This window comes from Chaetodon auriga, chromosome 8 (assembly GCF_051107435.1).
Source record: "Chaetodon auriga isolate fChaAug3 chromosome 8, fChaAug3.hap1, whole genome shotgun sequence".
Classification (NCBI taxonomy): Eukaryota; Metazoa; Chordata; class Actinopteri; order Chaetodontiformes; family Chaetodontidae; genus Chaetodon; species Chaetodon auriga.
Window position 1 is genome coordinate 27,687,447 of NC_135081.1, and position 24,504 is coordinate 27,711,950.

At 50.4% G+C, this 24,504-nt stretch overlaps 1 protein-coding gene across 1 annotated transcript in view; it reads right to left on the reverse strand.

The window, feature by feature from the left end:
- LOC143324799 (neural-cadherin) overlaps window positions 1-24,504 on the reverse strand; it is a 110,835-nt gene continuing 86,331 nt past the window's right edge. The window contains exons 17-34 of the mRNA XM_076737541.1: window positions 23,718-24,001; window positions 21,000-21,629; window positions 19,909-20,905; window positions 18,608-18,701; window positions 15,598-15,782; window positions 14,866-15,101; window positions 11,454-11,731; window positions 10,285-10,499; window positions 8,511-8,638; window positions 8,264-8,391; window positions 7,654-7,765; window positions 6,488-6,668; window positions 5,198-5,364; window positions 4,808-5,072; window positions 4,509-4,689; window positions 4,167-4,417; window positions 3,233-3,390; window positions 1-2,726 (exon numbers count right to left, since the gene is read on the reverse strand). Coding sequence (XP_076593656.1) covers window positions 2,049-2,726; window positions 3,233-3,390; window positions 4,167-4,417; window positions 4,509-4,689; window positions 4,808-5,072; window positions 5,198-5,364; window positions 6,488-6,668; window positions 7,654-7,765; window positions 8,264-8,391; window positions 8,511-8,638; window positions 10,285-10,499; window positions 11,454-11,731; window positions 14,866-15,101; window positions 15,598-15,782; window positions 18,608-18,701; window positions 19,909-20,905; window positions 21,000-21,629; window positions 23,718-24,001 — 5,168 coding nt within the window. The 3' untranslated portion in view covers window positions 1-2,048. The remainder of the gene's footprint in view (window positions 2,727-3,232; window positions 3,391-4,166; window positions 4,418-4,508; window positions 4,690-4,807; window positions 5,073-5,197; window positions 5,365-6,487; window positions 6,669-7,653; window positions 7,766-8,263; window positions 8,392-8,510; window positions 8,639-10,284; window positions 10,500-11,453; window positions 11,732-14,865; window positions 15,102-15,597; window positions 15,783-18,607; window positions 18,702-19,908; window positions 20,906-20,999; window positions 21,630-23,717; window positions 24,002-24,504) is intronic.

Below are 24,504 nucleotides of genomic sequence, written 5' to 3' on the forward strand. Positions count from 1 at the left end.
AAAACGTTTTTATTAAAAGTCACTTACAAAAGGAATTTTCACGTCAGCGTCCTAAAAAACGTCCAAATGTACAACGAACCAACAGGCTCGGCGCTAAACACACACACACACACACACACACACACACACACACACACACACACACACACACTTAGGAAACCTCTTTAAAAACACAGATTTACACACATCACAGGTCAGACGTCACGACACCTGGAGCTCGGTTTGGATGCATAGCTTCAGTTCAGCCTCAGAGGCGCCTTCAGGACAAAAAGCTCTGACTTCCTGTTCTGTGATTGTTCTGCGGAGAACCTCGGCCTGAAGGCCTCGTCAGAACCTTCACGTTTCTCCGCTCGTGTCTCTGAGTCTGTGAGTTTCTCTGAACTCTGATTGTCTGTTATCTCACTCCGCCTGAACGCTTCGTGTAAAACTACATTCATCAGGCGGCGAAGTGACCGAATGTTTAACCTAAACAACAAAAGATCTGATTGGCTGTGACGCGGTCAAAGGAGGGCGGGTCTACCTGCTGGGGATTTAACACCTTTTTGGTCATCAGAGAAACTTCCTGTCGAGGTAAATTTGTGAAAAGACGAATCAAACATCAGCTTCCGTACGTTTCATATCCGGCGTCTGAAAACGACCAATCAGAGCGTCGCCCTCTTGTCAGGTGACCATTCTGCGTCTGCAGAGCAGCTGTGGGCGCCTCCGGGGTCAAGTGACCTGAACAGCTGTTGTGTTTTTGACGTCCTGAGCTGAAGCGTTAACGTGTTCAGACTGGGTGAACTTTGACCTTTGAGAGAGCAGCCAATGGGTGAAGGCTCTGCGGTTAAAGATGGACGACGAATTCAGAAGAATGTTTTTAAACTATAATCATCCAGAATCTGGACTCCGAGCTCCACCTGCTGCGCCGCCAGGACGTCAAAGCGTCTTTCACACACCGGCTTGAAGTCGCCGCCGGCCGGAACGCTGCCCAAACCCCAAAACACTCAGAGCGATGCCATCTTAACGCGGCCCACCAGCAGCGAGTATAAAAATAATCTCTGAAAACGAACTCAGACTCCTCTGAATCCTCCTCAGCAGGAGGTAGAAAAGAGGAGCTGAAAGCTTGCTGGAGGACGTGGACGGCGGCGAAGACGGCGGGAAACAGAAAAGTTTGTCCTCAGAAACATTTTGTTTGCACGTTTGGTCAAAGTGAAAACTGATCGGACGCTGCCTGAAACGCCTGAGACTCACATCGAGGCGTCACGTCGACGCTGGAGTCACGACATGTCGTCCCTCCAGGAAACAGAAAACGTCACCTTTGACCCCGAAAGTCAGCGACACAAACAAGCTGCTGCTCTAAAGAGGAAACAGAAGAAGAAGAAGAAATAAAGACGTAGAGACAAAGTTCAGAGTTCAGTCTGCGCGTCGCGTCTTCAGGAGCCTCATGAAGGAGCATCAGGACCACAGAGGAGCAGCAGGAGGAGCAGCAGGAGGAGCAGCAGCAGGAGCAGAGCTGCTGGCTCATGACGCCACACGTTCACTCTTCTTCTGTGGTTTTGCACAGGTGCCTTCAGGTCCTGTGGCTGATTAACTCTACCTGATGTTTTACCACATTTTATTTCTTTATCCATTAAATCAGTTTGATTCAAATATTCTTTCATATTTTCAAAATGTGAACAAATGAAAACAGAACAAACAATCATTTCTTCTGTTTCTGTGTTTTCATCATATTCAGACTATAAGAAAATAATCTGTGGAGTGATTATTGAGCATATTCATCAATAAACTATGTTTTAACGAGCACAAACGGGGTTTTCGGTCCCTTTAAGAGCCGATCGTCCAATGAAAGATCAGATTAATCAATGAACTAAAAGAGAAGCTGAAGTTTGTGTGTTTCGTTTTATCTGGACGTAATAAAAGATTTGTTGAAATGTCCTCGTTAATTCACAAAGATGAACTTTAATATTGTGATTATTGACTCTGACTCGTCACGTTTTCCTGGTGTTTCTGGTTTCAGATGGACGTGAACGCAGCACTGCTCCTCCTCAGGTGGAGTTGCGCGGCGCCCTCTAGTGGTGCTGAGGCAGCAGGTCGTGGCTGTGGCTCCTCTGTATGAACGCCACGGCGTCCCTGTAGGTGAGGGCCAGCTGGGGCCGGTCGTACATCTCGCTCAGGGCCTTGAACTTGGGGCCCCACCGTGACAGCCTGTCGTAAACCACGCCCCCGTCGTCATCTTCCTCCTCCTCCTCCTCCTCGCCAGGGATGGTGGCAGCGTTTCTCCGTGACGCGGTGGACCCCAGGGAGCTGAGGCTCCCCGCCGACGACCCTGAGCCTTCCACGCACCAGACGTGGTACGCGTCCAGCGGGAACGCCTCGCAGTCGTTGTCCGCCTCCCAGATGATCCGCGACACGTAGCTTTTAAAGTCCACGTGAGAGCGCGACCCCGCCGGGGCGTCCGCAAAGCCCCCTCCTCTGTCGCTCGTCTCCACGTCCCTGCCGGCGTGGGCGGCGTAGCTGGCGTAGGCCGTGTCGCCGCTGTAGCTGTTGGCGGCGGCGTGCTGGTGATGGTGGTGGTGGTGATGCGGGATGCTGAGGTAAGGAGCGCCCGAGCTGCAGGAGGAGCCGGACGGGTGAACCTCCTCCTGGGAGCCGGGCGAGGACTTGATGAGCGGGGCGGTGGTGCAGGACGAGGACTGAGACAGGCTGGAGCACAGCGGACGCTTCAGCTCGGTGATGTCGTATCCGTTCTGGAAGCAGAGAGGAAAACGCAGTGAGACACCGAAAGAGGGGAAACACGGAGAACCGCGACGTTGACAGCAGAGTGGACGGGAGCAGGCGTCCACGTCCAGAGGGACGTCAGGGGACACCAGGGACAACATTTTCTGACATCCATCAGATCGTTACAAGGTCTCTGTGTCATGTCGCTGGTTCGATCCCCGGCCTCGGCGGTCCACACGTCCACAGGGACACGATACCGATAAGCACTTCATGTGTGTTAATGCTCGTGATGAGCAGGCGGCCGAGCCAACGTGTGTGTGTGTGTGTGTGTGTGTGTGTGTGTTGATCGTAGGACATTTGGTTGGATCCCACCGCTCTCTGTTTGTCAAGAGAAGTTCTCGTTTCCATCTCCTGACAGCGTCCAGGGTCTCTTCTTTTCAAAGTAGGCAGTTATGTAAAAAGGACAGCAGAGTGTGTGTGTGTGTGTGTGTGATGTGTGAGTGTGCGTGTGTGTTTTGTGTGTGTGTGTGTGTACCTGGTCCTGCTCCCCTCCCCCCTCCTCGTTGTAGTTGAGGATGTTTTCTCGGATGTCCTCCCAGCTCTCGTGTTCAGCGGGGATGTGGTAAACTCCTCGCTTCCTGAACTTGTTACGGCTGCCTTTCTGGTTCCACACCGTCACCGCCACCAGCACCGCTGTACGCGCACGCACGCACGCACGCGCGCACACACACACACACACACACACACACACACACACACACAGTGAGAGAGGAGGCACAAACGTCTTCATCATCACTTCCTTCCTGTGCGTCTGCAGCAGCAGCTCATTAAAGCTTCAGTAAACGAGTGTTTGTTCGTTCCAAACATCGGCGTGATTATTAGAAACAGGTGAAAACAAACGGAGGAGAATCACTCGCCTCCACCCTTCAACGCTTCCTCTTCAGGGCCGAGCAGGAAGCAGGGGCTGGTGGGAAAAACGAGCCGCACCATTGGCGGAAGCAGGCGACGATCACTACAGTTGATCAGCTGTTGGGTAAACTTTACGTAACTGAACCTGAACGCCGCCTGCAGTTCACGATCGATGCTGATGGAAACTATTGATCTGCTGATTTGTTACACAAGTTCAGAACAAAAGGTCCGCACACGTTACGTCACCATCAGCTGATCAGCTGACCAGCCGCTCGCTGAGGTGACGTTCACTCAGAAGAGCTCGTTTCCTTCATTTCATTCAGGCAGGAATCAAACGTGTGACTCTCAGGTCAGCGCTGCTGGTTCCTTCTGTGTCGCTGCTCATGTTAACGAGCTGCTTCTTCTACTTCCTCCAGAAAGAGGAAATGGAACTGCCCACTTCCTGTGAGTCCACCGGAAGCACATTTTTTTTGTGGATGTGTGTTGAATCACTTCCTGTTTGGTTTGTGTTGCCTGTAGAGAGTAAAGTTCTAAACATGAATAACTCCTTCGTCTCTTACCGAAGAAGACGAGCAGGCACATGCTGATGGCCAGGATGGAGCTGGGGCTGAGGGCGGCCAGCCGGTGACCTTTGACCTGTCCCAGCTCGCAGCGCTGACCCCTGAACCCCTCCTGACACCGGCACCGGTAGCTGTCGGGCGACAGCGCCTGGCAGGTGCCGCCGTTCCGGCAGGAAGTGGATCCGCAGGGCGACGGCACGCAGCGCTGCTGACCCGAGTCATCCGTCACCGTCACCTGACCGCCGGGACACCTGTGAGACGAGGGAGGGAGGACGAGTCAATGACGTCAGAACGAGGTAAACCAGCCGAGGGTCGGCGGGGGCGCGTCTGTGTGTTGTTTACCTGCACTGGTGTTTCCTCCACAGGTCGACGCAGCGCAGCGGGCTGCGGCAGGGTTGACCGCTGCAGGCGTCACTGGAGCAGCCGGGGGCGACGCCCCGCCTCTCCAGGACCGTCACCAGGTCCCGGCTCTGCCCGTCCAGAGGCAGGACCTGACTGTTCAAACGCACGTCCCGCAGACAACCTGGACGGAGAGTTTGGTTTACAAAGACTGTCTGAAAACCCACCGACCGTCAGTGAAACGCTGCTCAACACTGATTGGAGGAAAAACAAACATGTGACCATCAGGATGCAGATCTCACCCTGGAAGTCGGTCTTGTCTCCGGCGCTCGGACCGCTGCCGACCATCACGCTGGCCGGGTGTACCACGATCTCCCTGCGGCCCCCCAGCCGGGCCTGGACCTCCCTCGAGCCCCCGCCCTGCTCCAGCCTCAAGATGAAGAGGTTGTCATGGCGACTGAGACCGACGAGGACCCACTGGCCGATGTCCACCCGCTGGCCGGGCAACCGCAGGGCGTGAGCCCCGTCGCCCAGGTTGGCCCGGACGGAGAGGTGACCCTCGGTGATCTGAACCAGAGAGAACAAAGGTCACCAGCAGCTCGAGAATCCTTCCCATGATGCCTCACGTCTGTCGTGTTTATGCCCTGTGTGACAGGAAGTGGATTTGTGAATGCTGCTCTGCTCTGACTGACCTCCAGGACGACGTACTCGCTGGCCTCCCGGGACGTCACGGAGAGCAGGGTGCCCGAGGAGGCTCTGGTTCGGAGGAGCAGCTGGACGTTTGTGCGGCGGGAGCTGCCACCTCCTCTGAGCTGGAAACGCACGACGCTGCCGGAGTCGAAGGAGAACTCTGGGACGGCTGAGGAGGAGGAGGAGGGAGATGTGAGGCCACGTGAACTAGACCAGCGGAGGTTTCATAACTATTAACCTCAAACTAACCCTGACGCAGAGACGCAGACTGAGAATCACTAAACTGCTTCAAACATGAGTGTCAAGAAGAAAACAAACGAAAACAAACAAACACGATGGAAAATGTTGATGAAGACTGGATAACAATGTTTTTTTCTGCATCCGCACCCCTCAGGTCCCCTCAGGTCCCCTCAGGACCCCTCAGGACCCCTCAGGTCCCCTCAGGACCCTTCAGGACCCGTCAGGTCCCCTCAGGACCCCTCAGGACCCTTCAGGACCCCTCAGGACCCCTCAGGACCCCTCAGGACCCTTCAGGTCCCCTCAGGTCCCTTCAGGACCCCTCAGGACCCCTCAGGACCCTTCAGGACCCCTCAGGACCCCTCAGGACCATCACAGTGGCCCCACTGAAGTGAGCGAGGAGGCTGAGCTGCAGGTCTGAATGCAGCTGGACTCAAATCTGTCTTTGTTTGTGTGTTTGGGTTAAATGACGTCACAATAAGCAGGTTCTTTCTGTAATACAGGACACAGAAAACCATCTGTGTATATGAACATGATGTACAGATTAGAAAAATCACACACACACACACACACACACACACACACTCACACACACACTCACACACACACACACACACACTCACACACACACACACACACACTCACTCACACACACTCACACACACTCACACACACACACACACTCACACACTCACACACACTCACACACACACTCACACACACACACACACACACTCACACACACACACACACACTCACACACACACACACACACTCACACACACTCACACACACACACACACACACACACTCACACACACACTCACACACACACACACACACACTCACACACACACACACACTCACACACACTCACACACACGCTCACACACACTCACACACACACACACACTCACACACACACACACACACACACACACACACTCTCACACACACACACACACACACACACTCACACACACACACACACTCACACACACTCACACACACACACACACACACACACACACACACACACACACTCAGAGCCTCACCTCTGTCACACTTGTGTCCAGTGTATCCCGGGTGACACTCGCAGCTGAAGGAGCCCCAGTCGGCGAGGCAGGAGGCCTGGACGCCGCAGGAGGGGCCGGCCGCCGTCACACACACCCCGTCCGTCAGCCTGCAGCCCGGCGTGCTGTCCACGCTCTCACCTGGAGACGCCAGGTCGTACACCTGGAAGGAGGCACGAAGTGAGGAAGAGGATTACCTTGGAGCTTTGTCAGTCTGTAATTTCCCTCCTTTCACTGTGAAACACAGTCAGACTGAACGTGACGTCTGAGCGTCCTCAGCGTCCATTCTGAGCTCCGTCAAACCGTCTTCATGCAGTCTGGACGAATCGAGCTCTGACTACAGAAGCCTGTCAGGTGGATCACGCTTCTCTTCTCTGAATGTTCCTGAAAGCAGCTTTCTTTTGTCATAAAATCCTGATTTCCAGACCTGAGAAGGTTCATCCTCCAGGTCACGGTTCAGCGTGAAGCACTCTGACATCCACACTTCGATGTTACTCGTGGACAACTTTTATCCTGATGGTGGCGCCAGAGGAATGTTTCGAGCTTCACTAAAAGAAGGGATTCATCCTCTGGGAATCATGAATGTCCACGAGTGTCCTCACGATGGCCAATCAGAAGCCTTACAAACGCTATGACCGGTGGGCTATTGGAGGTCTGACCCTCATATTAAAGATCCTTCATTTATGTGGAAACGTGTAAAAAGTCCTGTTAGCATCGTTAGCACCAGCACTGTTAGCACGAAGTGTCCTCATGTAAACAACCTTCTCACTGCTCGCACGGCGACACAGATTCTTCCAGAAGCTTCGTTTTCACTGACCTGAAACTGTTGGTGGTCGAAAGGCCAAAACGCACGAACGAGGAACACGTGGACGAGGCAACAGGGCGCAGGAAACAAACCCGAAACACAAGGGATTGTGGGTAGAGGATCTTTTAGTTTGTTTAGTTTCAGGAGGAAGACGAGGAGGAAGGCTCTTTTCACTTAGACTAGATTTTGGCCTGTGATGTCGGCCTGGGCTGATGAGCCACGCTCACACCACCATCTGTCCGACCTCTGTCCCCGACACACACACACACACACACACACACACACACACACACACACACACACACACACACACACACACACACACACACACACACAGTGTTACCTGACTGTCCACCACCAGGTTGCGGACGCAGCCGGTGAAACTACGGTAACGTCTGTGAGGAGAAGTTTCCTTCATCCCTCCCAACTGAAGAGGCTGGAAGACATTCAGATACCTGAGGAGGAGGATGAGGAGGAGCAGAGGGGAGGAAGAGAGAGAGGAGGAAAAGAATAATACGAGGAGGAGAGGAAAAAGAGGAAGACAGACAAAGAGGAGGAGAAGCAAAAGGATTCGGGGTAGGGAGAAATGATGTGTAGAGAGGGAGGAGGAAGAGGAGGAGAGGAGGAGGTAGAAAAGGAGGAAAAGGTGGAGGATGGAAGGAATGACATATGGGAGGAGGACAAGGTAGAGGAAGAGAAGGAGCAGAGGGGAGGAGGAGAAAGACGGGAGTGAGAAGAAGAGGAGGAGGAGCGAAAGGATTGGAGGAGGTGAATATCATGTAGAGAGGAAGAAGAAGAGGAGGAAAAGAGCGAGTAGAGAGAGGGTAGGAAGAAAAGGAGGGGGAGGAGAGAGGAGTGGGCAGAGGAGCGAGGAGGTTTTAGATTGGTTATAGTTTTGAATGATTAAGAATCTTTATTGACACGTGGACAGTGACGCTGTCTCTGCGTCTCACCTCTGGTTTCCGGGCGTCTCTCCTGCAGCTCTGCAGCCGGACTCGTCCGTCTCCTGAGCGTCTCCCCCGACACCCTCCAGCTCATTCACCGCCACCCCCCCGCACTGGTCCAGGATCAGCTGCACGGCCTGAACACAGAGGAAACGGCCTGCAGTCACCAGCTATCACTGACCACCGACCACTGACTGAAGGTTCGCTCAGGTTTTTCAAAACCAGTCTGAACAGTTCAAACAGACGTCTGTCCCACCTTTCCGTCACTGAGGACGTCGAGGCGATGCCAGCGGCGGTCGGTGACGGTGGATTTCGGCGGGAGCTGCAGGGTCAGCGTTCCTGATCCGTGGTTGATGCTCAGAGCTGGAACCCCGTTCCTCAGCTCTGGATGGGAGGAGGAGAGTCTTAGTTTTACACTTTGGTGGTTTACCTGAAATCCAGATGTCTCCTTTGTTTATGAGAGGGTGACGTGACGCTGATGCTTGGATTGATCTGACATCGCCTCTGATGTCACATGACCAAACCTCTGACCCCGACATCTCGCTGCGAGCAGCTGAATCCCATCAGCGGCTGCAGGGAGTCGATTCTTCCAATATCCTCTCAGCTGCTGAGCCGATCAGACGTGTGTGTGACCTGTTCAACCTCAGCGCCATGTTATCGAACACGTGCGTGAAAAATGCTTCACAGCGATCGATGCTGCGGCCATCTTTGACCCCCCCCCGCCCGACCCATGCAACAACAGCGCGGGTTCAATAATTACATAACTTTAATGCCACAAGATTATGCAAGACGCGTTTGAAAGGCCATCTGCAGGCTAATCCGTTAAGACCACAGCAGGACCGCCGGGAGCTGACATTAGAGTTTATGAAGCTCTGTGTCCGCTGAGAAACCGTCTTTACGGCGCCGCACTGATTCGCTCTTTGTGTTTGCTGAAAAGGACGAGCGGCGTTCCCACCAGCACTGTGAGATTAGCATGTTTGTTAGAGCGCCTCGAAGTTCAAAATAACGTTTCAACTTTTAGCAAAAGGATGCCGCGTTTCACGCCCAGTTTTCAGTTTTATCGGAGGGCGGAGGAGCCACGCCCAGCGCCTCGCGGGACCATCGCACCCAGCTCAGATCATTAAAGCTGAAAACCACAGAACGGCCTCGTCTGACCAAACACTGGAGCGCCACTAACGTAGCATCACGATGGTCAGTTCACTTAGAGAGCAGGACACCGACACGTCTCAAATCTTCATGATGTGGACTCGATATTCAAGTTGGAGGTCCTCACAGGTCCAGTAAACCGGACCAGAAGGATCTCTGATCACCTGGTGTCATAATCAGTTCTGAACTGTAACTGAACCGATTCTTCACTGGTCTGGTCGTGCTGCTGCCACGGTTGGTGTTCTGTCTCTGGTCTATTTTTGCCTTCAGTACAATCACTCTCTGGTCTTTGTGGACCAGCTCTAACCCTCCTCTGGTCCCTCTCATCGCTCCAGACCTGTAAAGACCTGTGCACCACCTATAAAGTCCAAAATAGTCCCCTGACCAACACTTTGGTCCATCATCCTCACTGAAGTGTCTGCAGTATCTCATGCATTCTGTGACATGTTCACGCAGACCTTCTCTGGACCGCACACGGCCTTGTTCAGTGCTCAGTGTCGACTGAACCGCCTCAGATGAGATCCTCCCCAGAAGATTTCATCTTGAGGTTTTCTTGATTTCCTTGAGCCTCAACAGAACAAACTCTGCTCCACAACTGATGAGGGTCCAAAACCAGCTCAATCATCAACCATCAATCAAACCTGTCCAACATTTTCTGTAACGTGTCTGTGATGAACACAGCAGCTTCTCCTTGACTGGACACCCGACACGATGCCGTGGCGTGTCTACAGGATGAACCCTGCCTGTCTGATGTCAAACAGTATTCTGGAGACGTGCTGCAGGAACAAGGAGGCAGAGAAACGCCTTCCTGGACACCATTAATGAAGAACACGTTCTTTTTTAAGCGCTGACGTTTGGAGCTTCACACCTCAGCATCAACTCACCGAGGGCAATGAAGTCCTCCTGCTCCCCGGAGTGGGCGGGTCCGAGGGGCCCATTGTAGAGGAGCAGCCCATTGGCCGACTCAGCCAGGAACTCCAGGGTGATGTGGCTCTGGAAGCAAGGCATGATGGGAGGGAACCAGGCGTAGCCCTGGCCGCCGAAGCTGTGTTTGGTCTGCTGGCACTCAGGCCCGTCGAACATGGGAGGACACTTACATCTGAGAGACAGAGAGAGTTGATTTGACTGTTCACTTGATAATATCACCAACATGAACATGAGCTGCTGCTGCTGGAGGCTTCGTTAAGTTCAAACACAACAGATTTAGTTCATTTTGCTTCTGTTGGTTCCAGCTTCTAAAGATAACACATACATGAGACTCATCAGAGCATCTGAAAATGTTTCAACTGATGCAGAAGAATAAAACCCTGAATCTTTAGAAGCTTTACTTTACAGTTTTACATCATATTACAAATATGATGTGAAACTGTACAGTATCATCTATAGAAGCAGCTCAGCTGCTGCTGCAGGTTTCTTTCCACGTGCCGACATTAATTCATATGACAAACGGACACAAGCAGAGAGAGAAACCTTGACGGACAGACTGCTAATTGAAAGTAACTGTAGTCTATCTTTGGCAGGGTAAATAGGATTTATTGGGGATGGAAGAAAGAGCAAAGAGAGCGACGGAGGGAGAAGCATCTGTCAGATTCAGCAGCTGAGACGCTGAGTTCGATATTTAAACCATTAAAATGATGTGACAATTCAAAGTCAACTGTACGTGCAGCTGAAAACGAGGCTTTGGAGGGTTCGAGCTGCCCCTCTCTTATTAAATCTGCAATGTTTGACAGATTTACTCAGACCTAATCACTTAACAAATGGGAAGCCTCTGCTAGCTTCAGACAGCGATGCTAACAGCTCTGGACTTGAATCTGCTGCGGACGACGAGCAGCCTTCTAGTCAACGGAGGAAACTATGGAAACACAGACGTGCTACAGGAAAAAGGATTCACAGTAATGTCGTCTCATTATAAAAACTTTTCTTATTCTGACAATTACTTTAATTCTTTAATGGCAGTGATATTTGTTTATAGTGTCCAAACACTCTCGACTGCTTTTGTGAAAATTTAATTGGAAGAAGGACTCACACTCAACACACAACAGACGTGTCCTACCTGTATCCCAGCGGCCCGTCCTGGCAGGTGCCCCCGTTGAGGCAGGGGTTGACGGGGTAGGCGGAGCAGGGCAGGTGGATCGCCTCTCGCGCCCGGCAGCCACATCGTGCCGTCGATGAGGCCGACAGCGACACCAGAGAGGTGTTCCCGGTGCTGAGAGGCAGCGGGGCGTGGCTGAAGGAAACCTCGTTGCTGCAGCCTCCAGACTGACTGCAGTCTGTGTGGGGACAGTCGTCAACGCCCACCTGAGAGATGGTCACGCCCAACAAGGCCTCCAGCTGCAGGGGGTCCGAGAAGAGACGACACACAGAAAATACTTCTGTTATGTTAAAAAACAAAAAATACGTCATAGCGCTAACCTCAATGTAACATAACTGAAAGTATAACAATAGCTAATGCTAACTGAACCAAATTAGCTACCCAGAACTAAAACCAGCATGACACTGAAACGAACACAAGCTAACGGAAAGTAAAGGAAAAACCGAGCGAAACAAACAAGCTTGAAGCTAAACGTGCTTAACGGCCGCTAACTGACAGTGACGCTAGGATTAAACTAAAAATAAGCCGAGAGAAGCTAAAATGAATGAAGACAACAACAAGCTGCATGAAACAAATCAATCCCTGAAAAGACACAAGACCGATGGAAGCTAGCAGGAGGCTATGCTAACATAAAGCTAGCAGGAGGCTATGCTAACATAAAGCTACAGTTTGAACTGTGGGGAATGCAGAATAAGTGGCAGTAAAGCTAACACCACTGAGGTTATGAGCTGTGTGTGAACCTCAGAGAGCTGCAGCCAATGACAGAATGACAGCAGCGCTCTTTAATCCAACGTCGAGCTGCATCAGCGACACCTGAACCCACTTTATTTCCCTGAATGTTATTTATGAACTGTGGTGTCGCCCCCCCCCCCCCAGCCCGTCATTCGCTTTCAGTTGCCAAATCCAACGTCTCCCCGCTTGTCATCTTGATTCTTCTCTCTGGTTGTGTCTTTATGGGTGAGAGGTTTTCATCAGAGTCCCTCTGGGTTTCCTGTCTCTCTCCAACTGTGTGTTCTTCTTTTTTGGGAGTTTAGTTATTCAGCTGACGCTCTGGTCCACAGTGACTTGCTCGTTCCAGGCAGGGCTTCACTTTCTGGCTCCGGAGCCGGTTCAGCCTCGTCTTTCTGTGCCGACTGACGCTCCACCTCTGAATCAGCAGCCACCACACTTTTCCTTTTAACCTGAGGTCATTAAAGACGTCCTTTTTCTAAAGCATCTGATCTCCAAGTTATTTTTAATCACACCGTGCGCCTCATACTGGTTCTTATACGTAATACTTGTGTTTTTATGGGTTTTGATTGTTTTTGAGTTTTGACATGAGACGCTTTAGAAGCCGAACCTGCGACCTTCTGGCTACAATAATCACTTTATTTTGATCATTGTTAGTGTATTAGCTTTGATTTTATGTGCTAGAGATTATTTTTAGATATTTTATATCTATGAATTATTTGATTTTTATCAAATAATCTGCAGATATTTTTCAGATAAATTGACAAATCAGATGACAGCAGCAAACCTGGACAGTTTTCGGTGTCAGCTGATTAGTCCCAGCCGACGTCATCTTCGTCAGAAAGAGATAATATGTATGCTGCTAATTATAGAAAAACAGATTTAATTAGAGGAAACTGAATTTGGGAATTCTCTTAACCTGGAAGTGAAACCGGCTCTCAGAAGTAAAAATGAACTTTGAAGGAAAATGAGAACAAAAAATGTGATTTTTAAAGATTCAGCCGTCATTAAAGTGATAAAATCAGTCAAACAGAAAAGTGAAATTGTTTCATGTTTTTACGACTTCATTCATTCATTGGTGAGTCAGTATTTTAGTTCTTTCTAACGTTTATTCTTCTCTTTCCTCCTCTGACAGTTTAATTCCTTCTTTATTTCTTTTCTCTTTCATTATATTTTTGGCAGTTTTATGATGTTTTTAGAGACTATTGAGTATTTCCATTTCCTGGTACTCTGTACTTGTACTACACTACATTTCAGAGGCAAACGTACTTTTTACTTCACTACATTTATTTGATAACTTAATTTACTACTTTGCAGAAATATTTTTATTATATTATTACATAATTAGTATTACAGATGAATAATACAAAATCTAATCAACCAAATAATCACGAAGACAAAGACGAGATTTTGTCGATCCTTGACATTCAGAGGCTGTACTACAGTACACAAAGTAACATATCTTACTTTGAAATGGGCTTAATGAGTACTTTTACCAGTGGTACCTGAAGTGTGTGGCGACACTGACGATAATATTTTTGGAGTTTTACTTGAGTAACATCTGGAAAGCAGCAGAACAGAGCACACTTTGTGGTATTACTACTTCAATGATCGCAGTACTTCTTCCACTGCTGCATACTTGAACATGACTTGTTCAGAGGTCTTTGTGTGAGCGTGCACGTGTGAGTGTGCACGTGTGTGTTTAACATGTGTGTTTACATGGTTCAGTGACTGTCGGCACCTTCCTGCCTCTCACAGCACTGACCTGAGGTCAGCAGCTGCTCTCATGCTTTTAATGGATGTAAAATATTCATGTGCACGTGTGCACGTGTGCACCCGTGTGTGCGTGTGTGTCATACGAGCAGCCGCTCGCTGGAGATACGTGTTTGCATGTCGGTGTGGACGCTGTGAGTTTACTGTAGCCTTAATGTGTGAGGTGGGCTGTGAAACGGTTCACAGGATGTGTGAAGTGTCTCTGAGTGCCCGAACGTCCACATGTGTGACTGTGATGTTTAACTGATGTGTAATTAATGTCTCATCAACCGACGTGACGCCGGTCAGCTGACCTGCTCTCTGCTTTCACAGCTCACTCTGACTCAACTCGTCTTTCAGACTTTGTCCTGATGCTTTTCTATTTTTTATCAGGTGGAACAAAACTTTGATTCTTGGGTCTGTTTTGACCTTTAAAACTTGCTGTTCAGCCTCTTTGATGTTTGCTTTGAACACTTAAACACATTAAATCTGAAATAAGTCTTAACTTGTTCACTGTTTAAACAAAACCGAGTATTTCTGTATTTCTGTTCTTAAAAAACTAAATTAAAAGCAGAAAGAAGAACAAATCTTCCAGATGTTTTAGAGTTTTTTGGGTCTCAACTTTCCCTTAAATTTCAATGTGTCTTAAATTTTCTTTTAAAATCTTTGCGACAACATCGCTGCTGTCTGACAGCATCATTTGCCATAAAGCCTTCGTGTTACTGTCGCTGTATGTTTCAGATGTTCATGTTTATCACACCTTATGCTTTTGGACATGCGTCTTTAAAAACTTTGGCTCTCCAGTAGAATCTAAAGCAGAGTTCTGTGGGCCGTTGGCGTTTGAGTTCATGGCGGAGCGGCACTACGTTTCAGGCACGACCTCTCTCCTCACCTTGGCTTTGTTTGCCGCCACGTAGCCGTGCAGCTTCTCCGCCTTGTAGTACGGCGAGCCGTGAGCGGCAAACCAGGCGTCGAGGGCCTTCTCCCCCCGCTGGCCGGCATCGCCCACAGAGAAGATCTGGACATTTTCCGGCAGAGTCTGCAGCAGCTCGGCCAAGGCTTGACCCAGGCGGGAGAAGCGACTCTGCTCACCTCCTCGACTGCTGAAGAACTCCTCCACCGTCAGATCTGGAGGAGAAAGTTCAACAGATTCATACACGAGCTTCACAGACCGTCAGCAGCACGAGAAACACTGGACAGAGACGTGACACTACGAGACACGATGAGGAAGATGATGAGACGGAAAAAAAAGAAAGATGAAGAGAGAAAAAACCCCAAATCTGAAAAGAGGGCAGAAAAAAACAAGAGGAGACAAAACGAGAAAAGACAGGAGAGGAAGAAGAGCGAGTTTTTTCCCATCATGCCTCTCTGTCTGTTGGTGCTGAAGGAGCCTGGGGGGACTGACAGCCCCCAAACCGCGACCTCGCGGCACTCTGGGATACGCAACATCACTCCCCATCAATTACAGTCAACACCAGCGGGCCGTGCACGCCTGCACCTCGTGTCAGCGTGTTGACGCGTCACCAAGAAACTTAAAAAACCTTCAATAACAGTTATGAGTTTCATAAAGTCTCATCATCATCATCATCATCATCATCATCATCATCACCACTCAGGGACTCACTGGTGATGCGAATGGAGGCGGCGTTCTGCAGAGCGTCCTGCGGCAGCTCCCTGACGTCCACCTGGGCTGTGGAGGTGACGTCGGGCCAGGTGTGGTCCGACACGCGTACCTGCAGGCGGTACGAGCCCGGTGGGGCCCCCTCCCTGATACTGAGCTGCCCTGAGCTCTGGTTCAGACTGAACAACCTGAGAGAGAGACAGACTTCACATGCTTCATGCTTTTCTGCTTTGTTATCCAGGTAAATCACAGACACGTTATTTGTCTGTGATTGGCCCAAATTCGCTGCTTCCTTCCACCATGAGTATGTGTTATCAGGTGCTGCGTGTCTGTGTTCAGGTTCTCTGCATGTCTGTGATTCTGCTGAAGAGGACTGAGTCCCTCATCTTCACTCTGGAGTCACATGTTAAAACCACCTTTACTGCGGTTTTCTGAGTCTGGAGTTGAAATAAATGTGCAGAACGGATCATGTGACGCCAAAGAGTCACACACAAAGAGCCAAAAACACACACACACACACACACACACAGGCATGCACACGCACGCACGCACGCACACACACACACACACACACACACACACACACACACACACACACACAGACACACACACACAGGCATGCACACGCACACACACACACACACACACACACACACACAGGCATGCACACGCACGCACACACACACGCGCACACACACACACACACACACAGGACCATCCTCCATTGTGGCCTGGAAGCCTCAAACTTCACGTCGTGAATTATTCAGACGGTTTCACATTAAAATTAAATCTGATTTGAATAGAAAATGTTTCCGAGTCTTTTCCAAACAACACGGTTTCATCTCATCTGCGTTTGTATAGATTTGATGTTTTTTTGTAAAATATCAGATTCAGATTTGGGAACATCTTTATTCTGTGTCTGCAGAAATGAAATGAACTGAACTTCATGATATTGAGGGAGTACGTGGAATAAAATCCTGTCTTAATGTCGTTCTTCATCTATTTTTCTATTCGCTCTCAGATGTTGTGAAGTCTTCCTCAGACGGGATTCCTCAGCTCAAACTCTGACCAGATGGAAGTCTGCGATTGAACACCGATCCACGTTCTTGATCTGGAGAACTTTGGCGCTCTCTGCGGCGCCGCGGCGGCGATCCGATCCCAGACGCCGTGGCCCGGGCTCAAACCTGGCGCTGAACGTGTGCCATCGGGCTCGTGTAGCTGTTTAACCTCTCTGCACCGCGGCAACATTCAGAGCTCAAACCAGACGGATTAATTAGCCGCGACTGAACCAAGGCCAAGAACGCACCCGGGATCAAACCGGCGCCGCTGCTGCGGCGAGGCTGTCACGTATGTACCTGCTCCTGGATTTATGTCACGCTTTAAAGATTTCAAACTGCAACACAGCCCCCACCAACAGGAGACCAATGAGGGCAGATAATGTGCAGATCAATGGCAAACAAACCACTGTGTGCTCACATCTTCTTCTTCTTCTTCTTCTTCTACTCTTTATGAGCAACATGCCGTTTGTTGTCTTGATTTCCTGTGAGGTGACATGTTGTTATTGGCCCGCTGGGGCTGCTTCACCCGACCTGAACGCTGTTTTCCTCAAGTTTGTATCACTTCTGTATGTAAATAACACGCAGCCTGCACCGGATCCACACGCCGAACAAATGGCTTCCTGCGGCTGGAGGATGACGGCTCAGGAGCATCTATGCTAATTCTCCCGCGGTTCCTTTGTTCTCGGCCGCTTTCTCGTCGTCTCTTGTCGCCCCCCGTTACACTGCAGGTATCTCGTTAGAAGAGAAGGTGGCAGGGAGCGCAATCAGGCTCTCCTTTCAACGCGCCCGCACGAAGCCTCGCCTCATCAAACAAAACGAGCGCGCCCTCGCCGTGCTTCACTGGGAATTTTCAATACCGCTGGTTATGAAGTATTAATAGCACTGTTCCTGACAAGTCAGATCCCCTTTTCTATCTCTCTCTCCTCCCCGTCCTCTGCCCTTTCATTCTCTTTCACTCCTTCTTTGTTTCCCCCTTCAAACTGCCTCCTTCTCTGTCCTAATTTTCCTTTCTCCTCTTTGTCGCACTACACCTTTGTACTGTCTCTCCCTCTCTTATTTTAAATCTGTCAGCTCCTGTGCGCTCTTTCATTTTCTCTCTGTTTCTTCGTGCATCTCTTGCTGCGTGTCACATGAGAGGGGACACTTTAACAGGAAATCTTTTCTGCTTTAGCTCCAACACATCCTAAAACAGCTTTACATCTGCCATTCTCTGCAAGCTTTTATCCAAAACTACTCGCTTGTGCATTTATCGTGAAGGCGGTCCAGACGGCGTCACGCTCTCCTCCGTAACTCTGCAGACCCTCACCACCTCATTCATTTTCATCACTGGTTTCATTTCAGTCCACCTGATGACTGAAAGGATCCGTTCACCAACTGCAAAGAACTGAATTTCTCACTTTCAGAATCTCACTAAAACCGTAGTTTGGGTTTTAAAGTCAAAGTCAAAGTTTTATTTGTCTTCGGGAGATTTCGGGCTCGTCCTCAACACGAGGACGCTGGACGAAAGCGAACGGCTGAGGTTTTTTAGCGCGGGCTGATGTGAAAGGTCGACTCTACGTTACATCACAACAACAACGCTTCATAAAAGAACTGAAACCTGGAAACCTTCCTCCTCCTCTCCAGGTCACCGCCTACCTCTCTCGTCCTCTTTACCTCCACCACTCATTCTCTATTGACCTCCACTTCTTTCTCTGCCTCTCGTTTGCATCCTACCTTCTGGTCTGCTCTCACTCTCCTTCTCTTCCTCAGGTTGCTGATATGGCTCTACCTCTGTGATGTCTGTCTACACCTCCTCTTCTTTGTCTCTCTACCTTCATCACCTCGTGGCCTTGCTCTCCTTCAAAGCCCTCCACACATACTTTAACTTTTCCATCTCTGCTTTCACTCCCATCATCCTCTTTTTGCATGTCACCTCTCAGCCATCTCAGAGTTTTCGCCTTATGAGATCAAAGTACCTGGACGGTTTGCCTTCGAACCGGTACACCTTCTCACTCCAGTCATCAAGGTCGGGGGATTGAACTTGTCCGAGCACCGTCATCGGGAGAATACCTGTCAGGAGGCGAGAAGTCAAAGAAAAAAAAGACAAAAAATAAATAAAAAAATGCATTGGCTTTCAAAGGAATTAGTTTTGAGTGCAAGGGATCCCTGTGGTACAACCCAAATATTAAGAGTGAAGGAAAGAACGTGGAGGCTTCTTTAAGGAGATAAGGTGGCGGCGACGCCTCATTGGCAGGCACGGTCATGGTTTGACAGCACAGCAGGAAGACGTGCACACATTAGACTCACTCGCACAGTGTTTTTCCCCCCGTTCCAAAAAAAGCTGAACGTGGCGCTGTAATCTCTTTAGCTGTGAAATCAGCTGCCTTTTAAAAATGGCTCCTGTTTATGTGCCCGTCAAACCTGGGACTTAAGCTGGAGTTAATTGTTTGCTTCATGGCATGTTGTCGAGCTACGTGATGGATTCGTATTAGCGGGTTAATGTACTTTGGTGTGGAAAGGCCCCGGAGAGGGATCCCACTAAAAATACATTACAGAAAACCTTAGTTTTTCCAGCAAATTACAGGAGGCTGACAGATGGTATGAAGCGCTAAATAAGTGATGTGGGCTGGAGCAGGAGGCTGCGAGCAGTCGACTGTGACGAGTACAGTCTTAACAACACGAGCACAGAGCACTCAGGAGGTGGTGGAGGGGCTCCGGGGGACCTGAAGGTTAGAGGAGCCCGTCTCTGACCAGAGACACCGGTTTGAATCCCTCAGACCAGCTGGTGAACCCTGATCTCGTCTGTCTACAACTACCATCAGCGTCCTTGAGCAAGGCAGCTTCCACAGCGGAGCAGAGAGTAGCAGGTTGCACTCTGAGGCTCTCAGGTGTGAAATTAAAAGCAGCGAGTGCACTAAGAACAGCATGTTCCTGGATAAACTGAGCTTAACAAGTAAATAACAGACGCAAAACAAAGGTGAAGCAGTGGCATTCTGCAAAGTCCAAAAGAAGGGTTGAGTCGCTGCGAGCAGCACGAGGGAGGAAGAGGAAATACTTGACTTGTACTTTGAAGCAGTTCACTTTGCCGGGGGCAAGCCGAGCCACACTGTGATGACATGCATTTCCACTACAGCAGGAGAAAGCCCCGCTGTGCTGCTCCTGCTCGGAAACAGGGACGACCACGGCCGACCTGACGCCCCCCCCCCTCGCTGAGAGTCTGGACACCAGAAAAAAACCTCCTTCTCTCTGAATCAGGTGAGAAAACAGACAAACTCACCTTCATAACTGTAGACGATGAAGTTGGTGTGTCCCGGTAGGTGAGGGTGGTCGTTCCTGTCGCCGATCACGACCGTCAGCGTGCTGGTGGAGCTCATTGGAGGCGAGCCGCTGTCAATCATGAGAATTGGGAGGTGGTACTCCTTCTGCCGCTCGCGGTCGAAGGTCCGGAGGGCGGTGACGGCTGCGCTGCCGTTTCGAAAGTCAGTCAGATTGAAGTTGGTGGCGTCGGAGGTGAGCATGAGCAGCCGTATGGAGAACGGTCCGCCGTTGGAGGAGGTGTCCCGGTCGGTGGCGTGGAGGAGGAGGGAGGTTTCGTTCATTTGAACCGCCTGCGGGGCTGGCGTGTTCTCCCAGACTACCGGTTTATATGGGACCTCGAACTCTGGCCCATTGTCGTTAATGTCAAGTATGGTCACCATGACGATGGCGGTGCCAGTCAGGGGCGGACTCCCGGCATCCGTGGCGAGGACCATGATCCTGTGCTGCGAGATTTTCTCCCGGTCCAGAGAATCGGCCACTACCACCCAACCAGACTGGTCCACCAGGAACTGACTGTAGGGGTCTGACTCCTTTGAAATACTGTAAGAAAAGCGGCCATTTTGGCCCGAGTCTAGATCAGAAGCTGTCACCTGAGCAACAATCGTCCCCACAGGTACGTCCTCGGACATGGACGGGGACTCATAGAACTGTGGGAAAAATACGGGGGCGTGGTCATTGGAGTCTTCCACCTGAACTAGACAGTAAGCCAGGCTGAAGAAATCGGCGTCTTCAGCCTTCAGGGTCAGATTGAAAGTCCTCTCGTGGGGCTTCTCGAAGTCCACCTTCTTTTTAAGTTTTATCACGCCGCGGCGGTTCGCTTTGTCCGTCTCCACGAAGAACTTCCTGTCCTCGTCACCAGCGACGATGCTGAAGGTCACCACGGCATTCTCGCCCTCGTCGCCGTCTGTGGCAGAAACTACGAGGACCTCGCTGTTCACCTCCAGGTCCTCTGTCACCTGAACACCGGCGAACACAACAGAATCACAATGCTGAAAGACGGTGACGGAAAAGGTGGCGCACAAATAAACCTGCTTGCCTTGGTGGACTCACCTGAGTAGTGTAGAGCCTCTGAGTGAAGACGGGTGGGTGATCGTTGACGTCTGAAACCATGATGGTGGCTGTTCCTGTTCCCGCCAAACCCCCACCGTCCCTGGCCTCCACCACCACCAGATACTGGTCCTCCGTCTCCCGGTCCAGGGAACGCAGAACCGTGTAGATGGTCCCTGTGCTGGCGTTGATGGAGAACAGGTTGAGGTTAATTTCGTTGCGGACGTTCTTGATGATGCTGTAGGTCAGCATGGCGTTCTTTCCCTCGTTGGGGTCGTCCAGGTCCATGGCGCGCATCTCCATGACGGAGGTGTCAGCAGGTGAATTTTCGGCCACTTGGCCGACAAAACACCCGTCTACCTCCATTGCCGGACACGGGAAGAAGGGTGCGTTGTCGTTGACGTCCCGGACCTCTAAGAGCACATCAGCAAACCCCGTGAGTCCCGCCCCCCCCTCGTCTGTGGCGAGCACGAGGAATCTCCAGGCCGGGCGCTCCTCCCGGTCCAGGCGCCTCTGGGCGTAGATTCTTCCAGTTCGTTCGTCAATGGTGAACTCGCCGCCGGCGCCCTGGCCGTGGAGGGAGTAGCGGAGGGCGGTCTGGTCGGCCTCCTGGTCTGGATCTGTGGCTGACACCTGCAAAGGACAGAAGAACAAAACGTGAGACAAACATCTCGATAACTGCAGCCACACGGATCCCTGCGCTCTCTCCGGTCAGCAGGTAGAGGTCTGCTCACCTTCCCTGGTCCAAACGACAAAAAAATCATTTAACACCAGTTCAGAACTCTGATGTTCTCTGCTGCCTTTGACGAAATCTTCAGGACCAACTGAAGGAAAGTTGTGTCACAGATCCACTGATCTTATCTATACGATCTACTTTGCACCACAGTCCTTATTCACTCCATTCATTTTGATCTTTTCTATCCTTCTACTCCTTTTAATTCGTGCTTTTGATGCTGTAACTGAACATCTTTATTCAAGAACTCTGAAATCCTCCTTGACTTTCCTCCTTTTAAAATACATAAATAGTTCAAATTTACTTGCTTAGAATTAGACATGGACCTGCTTTGAAGTTCATAAGATTTTTAAAAAGCACTGCAAACTGGGTAATCTAGGTTTAGGTGATACTGAAAGACTTTCTGACTCAAAAACAACCAACATGTAAAAAAAACAATCACCCACAGAACAGTCACCATTGTCTTGGTAATAAAATGGATTTGGTTATAGGAGGGCTGTAATGAAACACGGTCGGCGGCTGTCACGAGCAGCAGCGTTGACTTCTCGCTGCAGCTGAATAACATTTTGGCTCTTTAAAGGAACTGTTGCCTTTTGAGGTGTTTCTTATCAAAACAGTTGAATTGCTTTTCCATTATGTACAAATGTCAAACCCAGCAAATAGGACACGAGGCAGGGAGCTGATTGCAGCGGCTGCCCGCACGCGAATAAACATTTCTCTGTTGCTTTGTCCTGTTTGCTTAATTAACCTGCCTTCCTGTTATCTCTCTGAACGAGGGGACAAGAGCGGCGGCGGCGGCGGCACGAGCTCTCACATCTGTCACCGCGACACACAGCGCAATTAAAAGTTAATAGACGCCTACAAAAGCAAGAAAAAAGTACACTTTTAGCCTTTCTTCTCCTCTTTTTCTCACCAGAGGGTTTGTTTACAGAAGCCTTTGAAGTTTTCTCCCCCTCCCGCCGCCGCCTCCCCCCGCCGGCTCTCCGCATTCCCTGACAACGTGATGCAGGTAGACAATATTGAAGATGAGCCGTCGCTGCGCCACAGAGGAGGCTGCCGCGCAGGTGAAGTCAAGAAATATTCATTTCAAATTGGATTTTCCCCTCCGTTCACTATCTGCTGAATTGTATTAATACACGGGGCTCAAAGCGCGGTGCGTTCAGGGAGGGGCCGGCAGCCGAGCGCCGCAGAAACTATTGAGAGAGTTAGAGAGGAAGCGAGCGTATATCAAATCAATTCCAGCAGGCGAGGGGAAGCAGGCCCGGGTGAGGACTCTGTGACACATGCCTCTCTGACGGGGATTACTTTCCTGCCCTCTGCGACGCACTTCCACCTTTTTAATCTGATTTAGCTCGGCGGCACATGCATATTACTGTGAATTACCTGAGCTAGGTGTGACGAAAGGAGGATGAAAGCCAAAGCGGGGGAGGTCGACTCTGACTTTCTGAGGTAACTTTTCAGATCCCGGGCCCTTCCTGTCGGGAGGTTTTGGTCTGTGAACGTCGGCGCCTGCATCAGCTCATGTTGTGTTAGACGGTGTCACACATGTGTGATGTGTTAGTGCGTGGACACTGGATCTCTGCGGAGGTGCCGCTTCAGGCTAATTCAGCTCTCTGTTTGAAGCGTGACCAATACTCCTAAATTTGTCTGTATTAAACCTGATACGTTCTCACATCTTGTTCATATACGCTGACATTTTCACAACGAGCTCCTTCACGCTGAAGGTGCGTTCAAACGCTGCCGCTTCCTCGTGTTGAACAGCTTCATCCAGACTGGACGGACATCGGATGCGTGCTTTTCTTTAACAGTTAGAAACAAACACCGGGCTATCAACACATCCATCCATTCACTTTCTGCATCTGCTGATGTAGCACCGGGTCACAGAGGGGCTGGAGCATATCCCAGAATGCACTGGGTGAAAGGAAGGACTGGATTCAAAGCAGCATAAACCCACTTTCAAATGTCCCTCCACAAACACGACCACTGACCTCCAGGATGAAAACGGGCAGCTGGGTGAGCTCCTCGGTCACGGCGGCGTGGTACTCCGTCTGGCTAAAGACGGGCGCCTCGTCGTTGCGGTTGACCACCTGAACCACCACCAGCGTCTCGTTCTCCCACTTCCCGTCGGAGGCGACCAGCCGCAGCTCGTAGCGCTGCTCCATCTCGTAGTCCAGCGGCTGAGCCACGAAGATGGTGCCCACCTCGGGCTCCACGTCGAAGGTGCCCATGGTGTTTCCTGAGGTGATCTGGTAGCGCAGTTTGGCGTTGGCGCCTGGAGGAGGAAGTGAAGATCAGGTCAGTTTGTGTTTGGCTGGAAGAAGGTGAAGGCAGAGGAAGAGGAGGATCACTGCGTTCTATTAAAAACTCATGTCAGTGATGAAGGTAATCAGCTGAATATACCTCCATTTATTGTGAAAGGAAACTTTTTGAATGACACTGAGTGGATTTCCATGCAGAAAGAGTTTGTTTGGCAGTGGTAACACACACACACACACACACACACACACACACACACACACACACACACACAGTGATGACCCGTGTGGACAGCAGCAGCAGATATGAAATATTTGGGAGGAAAACAGGCGTTTCTCTCACAGTGGGGCTCATTAGCTGCCTTGCTCTCCCCCACACTTCCTCTCTCTCTCTCTGTCTCACACACACACACACACACACACACACACACACACACGTCTGGAGTTGAAACCGTCATATTCAAATTTCTCTATTTCTCTCCTCGTCTCTGTATTCTTTAAGTCCAGGGCTACTTGGCTA